This window comes from Ammodytes marinus (assembly GCF_949987685.1).
Source record: "Ammodytes marinus genome assembly, chromosome: 12".
In the NCBI taxonomy this organism is placed as follows: domain Eukaryota; kingdom Metazoa; phylum Chordata; class Actinopteri; order Uranoscopiformes; family Ammodytidae; genus Ammodytes; species Ammodytes marinus.
Genome location: NC_137216.1, coordinates 20,979,097 through 20,996,521, shown reverse-complemented (window position 1 = coordinate 20,996,521; position 17,425 = coordinate 20,979,097). Strand labels below are relative to the sequence as shown.

The window sequence follows — 17,425 nt, the reverse complement described above, 5'->3', positions numbered from 1 at the left end:
TCCTGAGCTTGTTCTTCAAATCTATTCATATTATAATATTTCTGCAGCTGAGAAAGTGCCTGGTTTCTGCACACATACTATTGACAATTATAAACCTTTTGAGACCTCAACATAAGCTGTAGCAGATTGTTCACTCTGGACCAAAATCAAACGCCACTAATGTGTCTTCCAGCTACTCACTGCCATTAATGGCGACAGAATCCCTAAAGGAGAATAATGATCAGCCGTAAAAGACAGAAGCTATGCAAATGTCAAGCCAGGATTAATCTGAGAATATAGGTCCAAAAAAGTTAAAACATTAATTACTCTATGGTTGCTATAGGAGATTTCATCAAAGGAGCGCTGCCGGCAAAAAATTAATTTGGATTCAACTCTAGGTCAAATGTTCACATCATTAGGAAGATGGGAAACAGAGTCAATGTCTACCCATGTCTGAAATTGAAAATCTTTCCACTGTGTTTTTCTGTTTTTCATTGATGCGGGTGAAACGGTAGATACACTGAAATAGAACAGTTTCTTGGACATTGTTATTAATCCTTAGTGTACTGTACCTTTTAATGTGTTAGGTGTATGATCTGTACTAGCTTAAAGTGACATCTTAATGTATTACATGTTCTTCTGATTTTAACACATTCATTAACATAAAAATGTAGATTGGGGTCTTCTTTATAGTAAAAATATTATTTATTTTGTAATTCATTTGAGAGTGATGAAAAAAAGGCCTATGATGCTTTTGAGAGATTATTTATTCACTTTAATAATTGATTATTAATAATAATAATAATAATCTCTTTAAACAGAAAAAATCCATGAAAAAAAACAGTTTGTGTTTGTTCAGTGGATGAAAATGCAACACGTCAATTTTCATGGCAGCTCTTCTTCTGCTTCCCCCTAGTGGCCGAAGATGTACCAATGCAACTTTAAGTTTAGAGTAGTTCTTATGCCTAGTTTCCACCGAGCAGAGCGGGTCGGGTCGGACCGGCTCGGTCCGCTTATTTTGGCTTTTCACCGTCAGGGAAATAAGCGCGCCTAACAGCTCTAAGCCGCTGCTAGTTTTGGTACTCCTCCATTGGGGTACCAGCCGTCTGAAAGGGTGCAGAAAAGGTGGATCTACACACTGCCGTCCGTTGATTGGTCGAAAAAATAATTTCCGCATGAAATCGCAGAGTGTATTCACCTCGGAGAGTCTTGTGTTTAGCGAAAAATGTCGGCACAGCACTGTTTATTGTGTGGTGTTTTTCCTCTTCATTAAATTAATCAGTGGGCTACACCAGGCCCCCAGGACTGTGCCTTCTCCGAGCAGCCAACATGGACATGTGGCCAAGCCATTGGTATTGCATGGTTGGGGGAGGAGCTTATTTTCATGCGGTCCGTAGGCAGATTACCCCGTCCACACAGTACAAGCGGCGAACAAGAATGTGTCTCTGCAAAAAATTTCTGGATATCAATCATAGGCTCATACTTATCTTTAGACCATATACTATTAAAATGGAAGTTTTCTCATTTCAAAACGCCACCTCAAGCGTTTTATTAGCCCAACGGCTTTTAACGGCTTTCAGTTTGTTTTCGCCAGGCTAGATGCTACAGAACGAGAATGATTCTACACCTGCCTCCAGTCCGCTACGCTTGCCGCCCTCTTTCTTGATAGGTCCATAATGCAGCTACGTCCATGCTACGTCATGCTTCCGGGTCACATGGAATTTCCGGATTATGCTTCCTTGTTGCTTCTCTGCGCCAATGAGCAGCTTTCATAGGAATTAATGGGCGCCGTGTTTCAATCCGGTGTCCCTTTCTTTATATGTCCATGGACTACACTCACATACCTATAAAGGCTACACTCTGTCCCGCTGCTACGATGTCACCATAGTTACGTACTGCTGCAGCCAGCGCTGTTCGCTCAATGTCTCTGTCGGCTTGCTCCAAGCCGTCTCTGTGCATACATTTACCTGCGTAATACGCTCAATAAATAGAAGCGGCCGGTTTGGCCAAGCAAAAACGAAAGACCACTAGCTTGAACACAGCTGTTACACAGCCCGATACTTTAACCCATATTCTGGCTGCTATCGCCGTCCAGCCTAAACCCAGGGTAGGGTCGGCGGTGGAAATACCACCCAGATTCCTAAAGCTGTCTGTTTCTGAGCCGCTCCGACCCGCTCTGCTCGGTGGAAACGAAGCATTATACAGAATATTCACCTTTCCCCCCCAAGAATAGAAAATATGATAAGCAACAGGTGTTTTTTAATAATTTAAGCAAACTGGTTTGCCTCTAAAAGTGCACTTGCATTTTTTTAAACTAAGTCTTGCATGAATGAATCTCACCCTGCATTCCAAATCACATACTTCCCTACTATTTGTATTTAGTATGCCAAAATAGTTTTAGAATGTCTTAAAGGCCTACTTCACTGGTTTGAATATGAAGGTGTATTGAATTCTGGGATACTATGTAGTATAAATAAGCAAAAAAAATTAAAATCGGTTCAGCCTGAGAAAAGGCAGAAAGTATGTTTTTTTTAACCCTATATTTCTCTTTCTTGTGACATCACAGAAAGAGAAATATAGGGTTAAAAAAACGTACTTTGTAAATATTACTGTGATGTCACAGTAAAAGACATCACAGTAATATTTACAAAGTAAGTTTTTTTTAACTCTATATTTCTCTTTCTGTGATGTCACAGGAAAGAGAAATATAGGGTTAAAAAAACACTCTTTCTGCCTTTTTTCAGGCTAGGATGAACCGATTTCAATTTTTTTCGCACATTTATACTACATAGGATCTCAGAATTCAATACACCTTCATATTCAAACCGGTGAAGTAGGCCTTTAATACATGCACTTCAATTGTAGTATGCTGAAAATACATAAATGCCTAACTAACTCCAATAGCATTTTGGAGTATTCGTCTTTCTTCTTGACATTTCTTGACATAATAAAAAAAAAATACTCTTCTGTACTTTAGTATGTAGTGTAGTAAAAAGAAAGAGCATGTGATTTGGAACGCAGGGTCTATCTCTTTATCTTCTTGCGACTCCTTTATAGGGTCCCGGCCCCCAGGTTTGGAACCAATGGTTTACAACTTGTTCATAATTTTCCATAAGTATTGTTAACGATAAAGGACCTCACATTTGGACTCATGCAAATTCACTGCAGAGTAAGGGAGTTAAGGGGCTGCTTTCTATCCGGATACATGTCGCAGTTGACCCACAGATGTTGGCACAGCCTCCCCTCCCTGCCTTGCCTCGTGCCGGCCTGACTGCATTTGGAGAATCCTCCCTTGTTTCTGGAGCAAGAGGCGGGCCTTTGAGAAAAGCAGGAATGCGCTGGAAGTTTTCCTGCAGGCTCTCTTCACATGTTGAAGAGCGTCCGTCCCGCGTCTCACTATGGACATGTGGCCACTGGTGCTCCTGTTCGTCCAGCTCTGCCTCTGCTCCGGGTACGAAGGTAAGGACCGACTAAGGCCCCATTCACCCTCTCGCACCATCAACTCCCACTGAGACTTAAAGATAAAATAATCGAACAGTTTTTCTTGAGTTTAAATTTTTTTATTTTTTTGGGGTGTGTGTCGGGTCGGAGGGATCACTGTCTAATGATTAATATTAAAAGCTTTGAGTTGGGAGATGTAGCGTTTTCTGCTCGTGCATTTGAGGGTTCTCCTCCTCGCCGCTGGCTTTTTGGTGAACTGCTTCGGTTGTGTTTACGTGGAGGGGGTGGACAGCGGGGGGAGTGCAGTGTGCATCTGGGGGACGTTTCTCCCGCACAGAGCTCTGTCTGTGTCACTAATGAAAAGCCCTGCAGCTACACTGCAGTGTGAAGTTCAATTTGCACTTACCCTCGCCTTGTCTCTTACTAGTGCTTTTACCCAGAGCGACCAATTCATCAAGCGTTTGGATTAAAACTGCAGCAAAGGACTTTCGCATCTTGTGAGTGTCTGGAACATAGATAGTAAATAATAGGGTCTGGAAGCATTCACATTGTTCTCACTCAGGAGTTTCTCTCTGGTCTTGAGTCAACACACAAGGTTTATCTTCATACTGAAGTAGAGCTGCAGTGATGAGTCATTGATTTCTAGAAAATTCATTGATTAATTGAGCTCTTTTTGTGTGTTTTTGCTTTGTTTTATGTCATTGTGAATTATATCATTATGGTAATATTGAAAATAATCTTTAGTTGGAGCCCTACACTGAACATAAGAAGACTGCAGACATATGGAAGCAGACAGAGCAGGGTCTTTAGCCTGCAGAGAGGAGATGAAATTACTTTGAAGCGTGTGCGTGTGTGTGTGTGTGTGTGTGTGTGTGTGTGTGTGTGTGTGTGTGTGTGTGTGTGTGTGTGTGTATTATGTGTGTGTGCATGCAGTCCCAGTGGCTATGTGCCTGTACATGGTGTGAGAGTGGCTCATTGATGGTGTATGATCATACAGGCTTGAACAAGAACTCAAAATGCAGAATAGATTTACACTGACAGACTAAAAACTACCTGCCGAGCCAACAGCGAGGACACTGGTTTGTACTTGTTGTGTGTGTGTGTGTGTCTGTCTGTCTGTGTGTCTGTGTGTGTGTGCATGTTTATTTATGAGTAGTTTATTTTACAGGGGTGTGTTTGTGTTTGCTCTGGTGGTCCATTAGCCCATGTATCAGTTGAGTGTGCATGCCTCAAGGCTGGGCGTAAGTGCACCAGAATGAAAGAGTTTTTTTAAAGGAGCTAGTTTCAGGCTATGCTCTCTTTAGTTTTTTTTAATAGTGGAAATTCTTTATGCCCGGCCTTCACCCTATCACATCTTACAGTTATACCCCCCTTTAAAAAGAAGTAATGGTCATATTTTCCATTGTACTTATGTGAGCTTGGGGAGATGCATCCTCCACGCTCAGGGAGTAACTTAACCCAGGGAAATGCCAATATGCACTATCACTGGAGAACAGCCACTATGATAAGTGCTAAGTTGTGTCTCTGCCAGAAAAAAGGAGCCACACTAAACAACACGCTAAATCCTGAACAAATCAGGTAGGAACTGCTAATTAGTGAATGACTGAGATGTAATTACTGTTTGTCTGTTCACTCAGAAAATAGAGGTCCACAAGTAAAAAGAGGAAAACATGTTGACCTCATGGTGCCGCTATAGAGTGAAAAAGTCATTTGGATTACATTGTCTGGTCTGGTCTGAATGTCTGGTCGATATTTCATAGAAATTCATCTAATAGGTGTTAAGACATTTACGTCTGGACCAAAATAAAGATGAACAACAACATAATAAGGCCACTTCTGTAAGAAATCATTTTTACAGACAGCTTCAGCCCATGCAGAAACATTAAGTGCTGCATGATTAGAAATGACAGCTCAACATCCAGCAGATACCATTTTAATTACTTTAACTCTTCAATATAACAAAGACAACATTTTCTCAACCACCGTAGTTGATGTAAAAAGTTGTGAATCTGTGAAACAGACACATTTGAACTAATTTGAACTATATTAATCTAGTAATTCTATCATAAAATGCTTATGAATTTAGGAGAAAACACTGACAGAGTGAGCTGACCAGTTTGTACGATGTGTTTGTCAGCCTGATATTCACTCTCTTTAGATCTGTTTTTTTCTGCACCTACTTATCAGCAAAAAAGTTAAGAAAACAAAAAAACAGCAACTTCCACAACACACATTTTCAAATAAATGTTAAAAAAATTAAAATAAAACAGCCACACAAGATGCTAGCATTTTACTTTTGTATGTTATAATACTGTATATGATTTTGTATTTTTTGGTGAGCTATGGGTGCATCATTTAGCAATTGTACCCCATTGTGCCTGTGTTAATTGAGATAAAAACGGCAGCAGTTCAGTCCTCAGGGTCTGAAACAACTGCTTAAGAAACGGGAAACAGACGAGTTGAAAAAGCACAGACGTCTTTACTGCTCTGAAAAAGATCAAAAAGCCCCGTAATCTTAATTGAATTGAGTAATAAAGAAATGACATCCCATTTAAAATTTCACACTCTCTTCTGCTCTGAAAGCCAGTAGCTATTCTTTAACATTTACGGGGAATGAGAATTAAATCTAATGACAGTTTGTATTACAGGCCCACTGAGAAAAGCTAATTGGAAAATCAGGCTCTGAAATGTAAAGCTTATTGTCTCCCAGAGGTTTGTCTGGAAGACAAGTTTCCACGCTTCCTGCACTTTAAACATTTTGATGTCTTTCTTGCTAAGAACTCCTTTGATGTAGGAGAGATGAACAGGACTAAGATAATTACTGCTGATCTGTGCGAGCAGTTTAAGAGGTGTCTTTCAAGTCCAACCTGTGCCAACTATTGGGAAAAGAGTATGGAGCAGATGTAAGATGTGCGGATGAAGACACGAAAGTTGTATCATCCGTGTCATCTATTTCAACATTACTTGTCACCCAAAAAGAAAAGTTATATTTCTGGTTGGCTTTCTTGTTGCGCCGCACTACAACACATGCACGTTAGTGTCTCTTGTTCTCTCCTTGCAGGCTTTCTCACCTCACAGAGATGGAGATGTTTAATCAAGAACATTTTCTGCTCAATGCTGGGAGGTTTACAGAGTTCAAACTGCTCTCAATGTCCTCATATGTCCTCCTGGTTATTTTGGAGAGGGAGGGAAGTCTAAAACAGGAATGCAGAGGCCAAACAACCGACTGAGTTGTGTTTGAAGTTCTGTCTTGCATGTTATTGCAATGTGTTATTGTTTACATATCTCTATCTCTCAGACAAATTAACATAGTGCCTGGGAAAGCCACGTGATATAATAAATACTCAACAAAAGTTTACATTTGGTGTTCTGACTGCAGCCACTAATTGAAGTGTCTGTGATGGTTGTCAGTCATGTAGGTTGTGGTATATTTGCAGTAGAAGTGCTTTTTCAAAGGCAACTTAAGTTTGAATTGTATTTCTTATTCAATATTCACTGCAGGCTAGTGTGGCACAGTGAGGTTCAATCTTAGTTAGTTTATTTGATTTGATGGTATTTCATGATGGAGTTCGGTGACCTTTTCTTTCCCAGTTGGGGAGATATACAGTAGATGAAATGTCAGAGGTATATGTATTTTGCTTCTGCTTCTGCTTGTGGTTAAATTATCATTCATCACTGATTTTATGGCGTATGTAATTCTGGTGCTTTTGATTTTTTTTGACCATGTTCATTCAAGTCCTGGATTTGAGTGAAGTAAAAAAACAGATTGCCAGTCCCCAATGGGCAATATGGACAAATAAAATCCCTGTGGTTAATATAGATTTGGTCGTTTTACTTGTTTGATGTTTATTGTGGATGTGGACATGAGTCTGTGATGTCTATCTGTTTCTTATGTTTGTCTCCTATTAAACACATATTAAAGTTGGCCGATTTTCAAGTTTCGAGATTCATAAGTAAAACTTGGTTTAAAGTGCGGCTGTTACTGTTTTCTAATGGTGGTATATGTTGATGCAGGTTGGTATGTAGAACGACCAAACAACCCACCTCTTGTGTGGTAAATCTGCAGCCTGACAGAGTTTGGGATTGAGTTGATGTTCTCAACATTTCAGTCCTGGTTACGCTAACAGCATACTGTCAGCCATTTATAAACACGGTACTCCCAATTGATAGTATGGTGTAAGTTGTTGTATCCTGTTTGCTGGGAATTGCTGCACCCATGTCTTAATGCAAGGCTTACTTTGAAGGGGAAACATTCTGACACACACACACACACACACACACTTGTAATTAGTTTTCCATACTCAACCTCCCTCCTTCCCCCCTAATTAAGAAGCGGACTAAAGTCTTTTCACTAGACAGCTAAGTCCGACTATCTCTGTATGTGCGTTTGCTCGGTACGATCAATGCTGTGTGATCATCTGACTGCTGAGTTTGTTGTTGTTTGTTTGTAGAGGAGACTTTTGTTCAGAAAACTTGTGGGCATTTTTGGTCCAAACATCTTTTTATTGAACAGGCAGAAAAGCAATGATGAGGAATGGAGGTAGGGACGTGAGATGTGCTCCCAGTATCAGGTTCAATGACCAACATGCAGGTGATATATGAAGCTGGAGGAGGGTCAAAACACTTGTGGATCCTGAACAGAGGACACATTCACACACATAACATCCCCGGGCCAAGGTTGCACACCCCTTCCCTATACTTTAACCCCTTCCTTGCTCATTTCCTCTTTCTTCTCTGTTTTTTTATTGCTTCCTGACTTGTTCCACCCATCCCTTCTTACTCTCTCCTAAAATGAATCCTCCTTGCTCATCACAATTCCCTTCATATTTGTCTTTCCCCAATGGCACTCGCAGCTGTGTCCTCCTCCAGCTCTGAATTCACCCACCACCACTGAGAATGTTTTCAGATCCTCCAGGATGCTGCTGATTTATTATTATGGTTGAACCATATTCTGCTCTGTCTTTGTGATCTGTTCAATGTTAAAGCTGACTTTTAATGGTAAGTATGATGAATGGGAACCGTTTTGGAACAAAAAGCTTCAAAATAGTTTTACTCCTTCCATCTCTACCAAACACAACAGGGGACCTGGATTGAGCAGAATGAATCTTTGTGTTTAGAAACATTCATTTTTTCAAATCCAGCCGGAAAAGGGGGATCTTTTGAGACTTGTGCATTCGGTGTGTCCAAAAGATCCAGATGACCCCCGCCCTCCTCCAGAGTCTGGATCAGATATAAAGTTGGGCAATATTTTTTAAGCCTGTCCTCGTCGGTGCTGTTTTTTCAGTGAAAAAATAAAAATAAAATAAAAAGCCCCACAGCTCTGGCGAGGACAATGCTTTCAAACATTGCCTCACATCTTGGATGCAGCTCTTTTCGTCGTATTAGTTGCTTTTTCTTCTTTTCTTTCATCCCCAGGGTCAGGACGGTATGCTTACGGAGATGATGAGGACTGGCATTCTCGTAGATATAAAGGTGACTTCATGCTCAGTTTGATGCTGTCAAAACATGCTGACATAAATACAGTAAATGCACTCTAAAAAATTACTCATATTTCTATTTAGAGAGTCTTTATTTTGTGTTCAAAGTCTGGTTTCCTGTATTGTAAAGCTGTTTGAGAGTTACAAGAGTCCAGTATACTATTAAAGGAACAGTGAAACGGCAGTTTGAGCAAAATTATATAATGTGAGATATTTGCGGGTGAAACTTAAGTTGCTATAGAGTATTAAATAAAATCCTCTTAGAATTTATTGATTTGCTCCAAAGTGGTCAGAAATAGACATCTAACCTGTGACGTTACCTTCTACAGGTATGCTAGCTACTTTATCCACTAGCTAACACCAAGTGTGTACCTAGTTGCCCCAAAATACCTCTGATTAAGCTCATTTCAAGATTAAGTTCAAGATGTATCATCAAACATATTTGAAAGTTTTACATAAGGGAGGTATTTAGATTTAAAAAATGATTATCCTAGCATATTTCAAACATGTAGGCTCCCTATGACACTACGATACTACTAGTAAATACTGTTAAAACAGTTTTTTTTATTATATAATAAAACATAACAGAACACTTAATACAAGGACTGATAATTATTGAATTATAAGAAAATATGTAAACCGTGTCTTTCAAAGAGGCATATTTCAACAGCATTAAGATCAGACATTTTTGTTAACTGAAAGTCACATTAAAAAAATAAAAATAAATTAAATTTGGGGTCATTTAGACATGTAACATTATTGTCCAGGCCAAAGCAAACTCTACCCTTGTGTAAAAGTTCGAAAGTAGTTTTATTTTCTCTTACTCTGTGGTTTTGAAGACCTTGCCAACACACGCACACACAGAGGCAGCAAGGGAGGCTTGCTGTGTAATGAATACTCATTTTTATTCCAACTGGAAATTGGCCTAAGCTGGTGTGTATTATCCCTCCAAGTTTGTGCATGTGTGTGTGTTGGTCGACAGGACTGAGAGTTTGTCCTTAGCCAGCAGGAAATAAACTGCAGATTTTGATTTCCCTGAATTGGAATAAGAACTGTGTGGCCCCCGAAAAACTTGGCTTCAAACATCCGTATTTTACATAAGCATTGTAGAGACCGGCCGAAGTAGGCTATCCACCATTGGAGGAGAAAAGCTAAAACGCAAATGCAGTTTTTGTAGTTAAAGGAATATTTTGACATTTTCTTAAAAAGACTTAAAAACAAGGGAAACGGCCTGCTTGGTTCATTCCAAAGCTAATAAAAAACGGCCTAGCAGCACTCTCAAAATGATTTAACATTTTATGTCCCATTTGTTTAATCCAAAGAGTGAAGTAATCTAGAAAATCCTAGCCAAGAAACATGTGGTACGACAAACAGTTCATATCAGTAGTGTGACAAGTATCACTAAAGAGCTGCACTCTCATCACAGGCCTTCATCTATGTTGTGTACATTTTCACAGTTTCACAAACACACACACACACACACACACACACACACACTACAAGTCAATATCTGTCATCGTTTCCTCGAGTGCGACTGTCTTCTTTGCCTCTTGAGACACTGTTGGATTATTGGAAGTTGCAGATAAGGTAATGAGAAATCCGCCGTATCTGTCTGTACTCAGATGATGGGCGGGTTTAAACCGTTTCACCCTTACAAAGGAAGTCTTTCTAACCTTTTATAGTCTTCAGGTAAGTGCTTCTGATTGAGAACTGACATCAAACAATATGTCCTGATCCAAGGCTGTACCTTAAGAAGCATGTACTATAAATGCCTTGATGCAATGAAGGAAAGGTCAGTGTAGCTATCTGTCCTCCATGTGTATAGGGACACCATGGTGCGCGCCCATTAAGTTGAAGCATGGTGACGTGAGCTGTCGCACGCCCAGAGGAGAGCACTACAGGAACGTGATGGGGACACGCTGCAAAATCCGCTGCAAGCAGGGATATGACTCCCCGAACACAGAGGTGGTGTGTATGGCCAACAAACACTGGTCCTCTAACTACGCCTGCCGAGGTAAGGACTCACGAAACATATGTGCACACAAACCATACAATTATATACTAGGTTTCCTTAATGTGGATCCCTGATAATTATACATATATTGTACAATTTTTTAACGAAATCTCTCAAAACTCACTTGGCAGGTTTCCATCCACCTGTTCCAAAAACCTGAATCACAAAAAAAAAAATTAAGCTTGAGGGAAGGGAACAATGTGGTAAATCAACAGGTTCAGTAAAATAGGAAAAAATACTTAAACGTCCATTGGTGAAGTGGCAGTAGATGAAACCATCAGATCTCTGTGTAGCAGGGGCGCTCGTGGTGTAGTGGTCAGAGCGATGCCCCTAGAGACTCAGTCCTCAGAAGCAGCAGACCACTGGTTTCGAGTCTAGCCCGGGTCGTTCTCTGCTGTTATTCCCCTCTCTGCCCCCATTTCAACTCAGTCTCTCTAAATCTGTCTAATGAAAGCGAAAAACGCCCAAAATGTTTTCTACAAATGTTAACTCTGGCACTCTTATAACATGATAACTCTTATCATCTTATTGAAACCTCTTCTTGTACAAAAATACAATTGCACCTGCTACATGATTGAAGCATTGAACCAACTATTAATATTCGATAGAAATGTGACTAAATTCGTATTTACTTTAGCAGATAGTTACACTAAAATATACAGTAAATATCAATTTGCTTCGACTTGTACACCTACTGTCATCTATTTAACTGTTTTGAATGGCCACACTGAAATATTGAGATCTGATATTAGTGACAGGAATCATCTCCACACGCTTGATCAATGAGATCAGGGAATGAACAGAAATTTTAGCAATCTTATTGCATGAACTTGAACCAAATGAAATCTGACCAACCTCTCAAAGCAAGCTCTCCATCAACACTGAGTTCTTTCTCTGACAGAGGTCCGCTGTCAGAAGTTGAGCATGCCAGAAAACGGAGGTGTCAAGTGTTCAGACGGCTCCTACTTCAACTCTCGCTGTGAGTTTTTCTGCTCCCCTGGATTCAGCTTGAAGGGCCAGAAGACGGCAACTTGCCAGCACACCACCACATGGAGTGCCGGGATCCCCACCTGTGTCGGTAAGATTGTGTGTGCTGTCCTTAAGTGCACAATTACACCTTTAACAGAGGACTGAAGTCTGCAGATTGCTAAGCTGCATTGTAAAACACCCACAACAGATACTGTAACAGGCAGTTTGTCGCTCATAACCAGAAAATGATTAATGTTTTTCATATCTTTCCAGTCTTGAGTCTGAGCCTGAAAATTGGAGTCCTGCTCTTACATCAATACATATACATAAACTGAGACCTCGGTTACAGTAGACAATCACAGTGTTTTAGCGCGTACACACTAATTTCAGATTTCCCTGCACCACCACTATCATGTCCTTACAATGCTGGTGGGAAGTGACAGGTGACAGGACACTTTAAGCTTATTGTTTCCTCAGACTAATGATGAGACTAATGATTCACTTTGGTTTGTTGAAAACCAAATCACTGGCTCAGGAGGGTTCCCTTCTCACCTTTCTATTACGTAGTGATTGGTGATATTTGGCCCTGCTCAATTTCTTTCTTTTTTTCTTTTTTAAATGTTATTATTTCAGAACAAAACTCTCCAAAAAAGGCTTAGTGTTGTATGTTCATCAACAGTAATGTGGGTTACACTACACTTCCTGCTCTTGCCAATAGTGGTAACATGTCGTATTCTTCGTTTGTGGCCTATTAAGTATAGATTGCATAAATGTGGTTGAAGTGTTGCTTCTCTCTCTCTCTCTTCAGATATGGATCCTCCAAAAATCAAGTGTCCCAATGTAAAAGACAAGTGGGCAGAGCCTGGAAAGCTGACAGTGAGGGCGAGCTGGGACACACCAGAGGGCTTAGACACCGCAGATGGCATCCTCACAGAGTCAGTCTTCTCTCCACCGCCCCTTTTTCAGATTTACAGTGCAGCCGGTTATCCCATTGTGAACAGGTAGATCACAGGTAAAGATTATAACAGAATCTGTCTTTTTGCAGTGTTATTCTGAAAGGGAAGCCTCCCAAAACAGATTTCCCAGAGGGGCTCCATAAGATGTCCTACACTGTGTATGACCGTGCCGGGAACAAAGGATCCTGCCGCTTCACTGTCAGAGTGCGAGGTCAGTAACAATTAATTTAACAGGCTGTTCCTCAGGAAGTCCCCTCGGGCCGGAAGTGCTTTGTAATTTGGTAGTAATACTTTGCAAAATAACGACTGTGTTCAGTTGTTACACACAGATTATATCATATGAATTGCTAGTGTTACCCACATATCTGTTTGTCAGTGCACAGCAGGTCAACTGAATATGCTTTTATAATTTACAATTTTATAATTGTCTACAGGCAAGAGCATACATAGAGAATGACATTTCATTATTCAATAAAACTGTTACTTCCGTTAAAATTGAGTTGTTCTCCCTTTAAATGATGTGGACTTGTACATTTTTTATCATATAATTTTATTTTTATTTTTTTTTACATTTTATTGGCCTAAATTATATCTGCAGCATTGCTCAAACAAAATAACACCTTTGCACCAAAACGTGTTATGTTTCCTGACATTTTGTGTCTAACTCGCCCCTCTCCCTGTGCAGTGCGCCGCTGCAGCCCTTTATTTGCCCCGGACAACGGTTATATGAAGTGTGACAGTGACGGAGACAACTATGGTGCCAACTGTGAATTCACTTGCACCGGTGGCTATGAGCTGCGGGGCAGTCCTGCCAGAGTGTGTCAGTATGGACTCACCTGGTCTGGCACAGAGACAGCCTGTGCAGGTAAATACTGTGTGCAGATAAACACACACATTCTTACAGTAACACAACAATCGTTTATTTTTTTCTAACTTATTATTTATTTCTGAGTTCCTTTTGCAAAAACTAGATTGATAAATGCAACTGAAGGAATAAAATAGAGTTGATGATTTGTAATAATAATTTCATTATGGCACAGTATTAATATTGAAAACACTTTGCAATAAGGTCAACTAAATTGTAGTAACTACTACATAGATATGCATTACCTACTACATAGGTTTTTATTATTATTATTTATTATAGACATATTATTGCCCTAGGGTGAGAGCACAGTGGTAGCATTAACCTTTGACCTCAAAATCTAATAAGTTCACCTTTAAGTCAGATTTGGTAAGAAAATCCCTCAAAGCACAAATTGGGCTACGTTTATGGCAATTAAGCAGGTGTGATGCTCTGATTGGGCTATAGTTCCATGTTTCACTTCCATTTATTTTTTATTTGTGGCAACAAACAACAGTTTTGTGTAAAATGTTGCCTTCCTGTGCTAGACTGGTTCTATGTGAGAAGCTTAACGGAGGTGAAAATGGCTTCCCGGGCTACCAATCAATGAGAAAAATCAATACTGGACATCCTTCTATCGACTGTCTGTGTATGTGAGACATGAAAAAGTATTGGACACATCTTGTTGCAGCTCTTGTGCATCGGACCATCAGCAAACGATTGCATGATCAGTTCACTGTTGAATACACTTTCACGAGCTTCTTGTTAGATTCCATCTATTCAGCAGCCTCGAAACATTCAAATGATGACGGGTCCCTAGTAATATCGTGTTGAATTAAAATATCTTGTACTGTGTTCTATCTTGTATTAATCACTTAATTGTACATTCGATGTCTTCACAGCCATGAACATCAACGTGGGAGTGCGTTCAGCTGCTGCACTGCTGGACCAGTTCTATGAGAAACGACGGCTCCTCATCATCTCGGCACCAACGGCTGCCAATCATAATTACCGCTTCCAGATGACAAACCTGCAGGTGAGGCACCACTTGTTATAGACGGAGGGAGGAGGCACTGCTGTGATTTGCGCCGCCTACTGCTGCTGCTCCGAAAACAGAGCCGCTGTGTGTTTGTAAGATTGGTTTTTCTTTCTCGCTTTGCCACTTGAAAGTGGGACAGAGGAAATGTCAGGGTGGGCCATGAATAAGTGACACCGACACTGGCTTTGATAAGGCTATTCTAGGGATGGATGTGTCTCCTCCTTGACGGAAAACATTAAGTCAGAGCTGTCATCAAGTGCCCAAGCTTTCAAAGTGACTAGTTATTGGCTGAAAGTGGAGCTCACGTTTAAAACACACAACCTGAGGGAGTGAAGCAGGAATCAATTGGGTAGTTATATAAAGAAATCTGCTATAAGAGCTTTCTTATCCTATTTCTAATTTAAACAACTTATTCAAGTGTTTCTAGAATGTTTCAATATGCAGTCTTTTATAAATGGAAACAGTTAGAAATAATCTTATTGTTTCCTTGTTATGAGTAAATAAAACTTTTTGGTCTGAGTCATAATCCACAATATCCTAAAAGGAGTTGTTTTCTTTTATGCGGCACTCACTTTGTGGAACAAAAATTCTTTAGAGTCTATCTATTTCTTATGTGTGTACCTAGTTTTATTTTGCCTGCATAGGGAACAATACCAAAGCTATGAAAAGATCAATATTATTGATTGACCAGTTTCTTTTTTGTATTTGTCTTTGCAGCACGCTCAGTGTGGACTGGACTTGAGACACGTGACGGTGATAGAGCTGGTTGGGACTTACCCAGCACAGATTGGCAGAATACGACACCGGCTGCTGCCCCCAGCACTGGCCCTGCAGCTCAGGTACTCATATACACACACACACACACACACACACACACACACACACACACACACACACACACACACACACACACACACACACACACACACACACACACACACACACACACACACACACACACACACACACAATTATAACCACCTTCATGACGTCCATATTCGCCTCGTTCTAGCTGCTAACTGAGCTGATGTTCGTTTCCTAGGTTACTGCTGCGCATTCCTCAAAGGTCTTTCCAAATGGTGCTGCTAGACAAGCAGGGCATGGACAAACAACGCTACCCGTTCCCGATCACGGCGGCTGAATTATTCACCACCATCGACACCTTCCCCCTCCGCATAGAAGATATGTTGCAACAGCAGGAAGCGGGACAGAACTGTCAATCATAAGAATAAAAATAAAACACTTCCATGGACTGTCAGCCATCTTTTCCCTCAGACTTTTTCAGTTTGTATCAGGTCACACACTCCTACCTGAACTCATTCAGTCCAACGTGTGTTATCAAAGTTTTTTTTTTAAAGAGTTACTAAATGGAATGGGTCACACAGTATATTGCAATCATGTTGATTTTTGTGTTTTGTCTATCTGTATTTTTTTTTTATTATATATATTATTATTTGTATTATTATTATTGATATTTTCACAGCAGAAATGTTTTACTATTTTGTACAAAAAGGTCCATTACTGTATGAACTGAATTACTCTTCATCTGTCAAATATTTATGTATCTCATCTATAATAATGATTTATTCTCACACTCTCTGGACTGTGTGTGTTTTTATGTGTAGGATGGGACAGTGACGCTGCTTTGTTAGTGTGCGGTAAATCTGTGTCTAAAGACAGTGATTAAATATGTGTTATCATTGAGGGTTTGATCTCCAGTGTGTCAGTGTTAATGCAAGACATGAGCATGATCGTCAGAGGACCAGAGAGAAACTGAAAAAGGGGGAAATCTCCCTCTTTATAACCATTTTTGGATATGTTTTTGAAACAAAACAAAGAACACACAACTTGTTCAAAGCATTTTCGAGGAACAAGTGTTGTTCTTTAAAGCAGAAGGTCAGCACTTTTTGATATTTGGGAGCTTAGCATTCATTAATAAACATAAATTAATTAATAAACAGTCAGTGTATGGAAAGATGTGTTTATTTGAAAATATTCTTGTTAACACATTTAGGACAAAGTAGGATTGAATACAGTGAGTTTGATGCTTGGAAACCGGACACAACAGAGATAGTACATGCCATACATCAAGAGTTTCTTTAGTATTCAGGTATTGCACGAGCCGCATCTAAAATATTTTTGTACAGTAAACAATGTGTATTATTACTATAGGCCCTACTTGTGCAGTGAGAAACGGTTTCCCTCTTGGAGTTTTAAGAGCAGAGAGTTGCCAAGGATAAGCAGACATAATTGGCATTCCATATGATTTTTTTCCCCCCCCCCCCTCGAGAAATGTCTTTGTGAATAGTGTGATTAATCTCAGGATGGTGGTTATTTCGGCCCGGGGCTACGGGGACAAGGAGACTGTAGCTGACTCATTATTAGGCTCCCCGTGAGTTGAGGGCAGCGCGCCTCGGTGCTGACTCACTCTTTCACACAGCCCCCGTGTCTGGGCTCCTGGGAACACACCTAAAACCACGCCAGTTTAAAGTGATGTCTTTTTCAGTGCTTAATACAACCTTTTTGTTCTTCTACCTCTGCCTCATCTAATACCATGCAGTTTCACACTGATACAGTGCTATGTAAATTTACATCAACGCTACTCTTAACTAGTGTCTCCATTGTTGAAGAAGTGGAAAGTTAGCTCAACTACAAGTGCTCTTGTTACTGCATGTACATTTTTCAAGAACTTGTACCTTTTTGGAA

At 40.2% G+C, this 17,425-nt stretch overlaps 1 protein-coding gene across 1 annotated transcript; it reads left to right on the top strand.

Annotated features, from left to right (window-relative positions):
• The first annotated feature begins 3,310 nt into the window (after window positions 1–3,310).
• srpx (sushi-repeat containing protein X-linked) lies at window positions 3,311–16,578 on the top strand. Its single transcript, XM_080037469.1, has 10 exons — window positions 3,311–3,438; window positions 8,836–8,892; window positions 10,723–10,911; window positions 11,813–11,989; window positions 12,689–12,815; window positions 12,926–13,047; window positions 13,522–13,701; window positions 14,583–14,716; window positions 15,437–15,558; window positions 15,762–16,578. The coding sequence occupies exons 1-10, from the start codon at window positions 3,378–3,380 to the stop codon at window positions 15,943–15,945; spliced, it is 1,353 nt and encodes a 450-aa protein (XP_079893595.1). The 5' UTR covers window positions 3,311–3,377; the 3' UTR covers window positions 15,946–16,578.
• The last annotated feature ends 847 nt before the right edge of the window (window positions 16,579–17,425 follow it).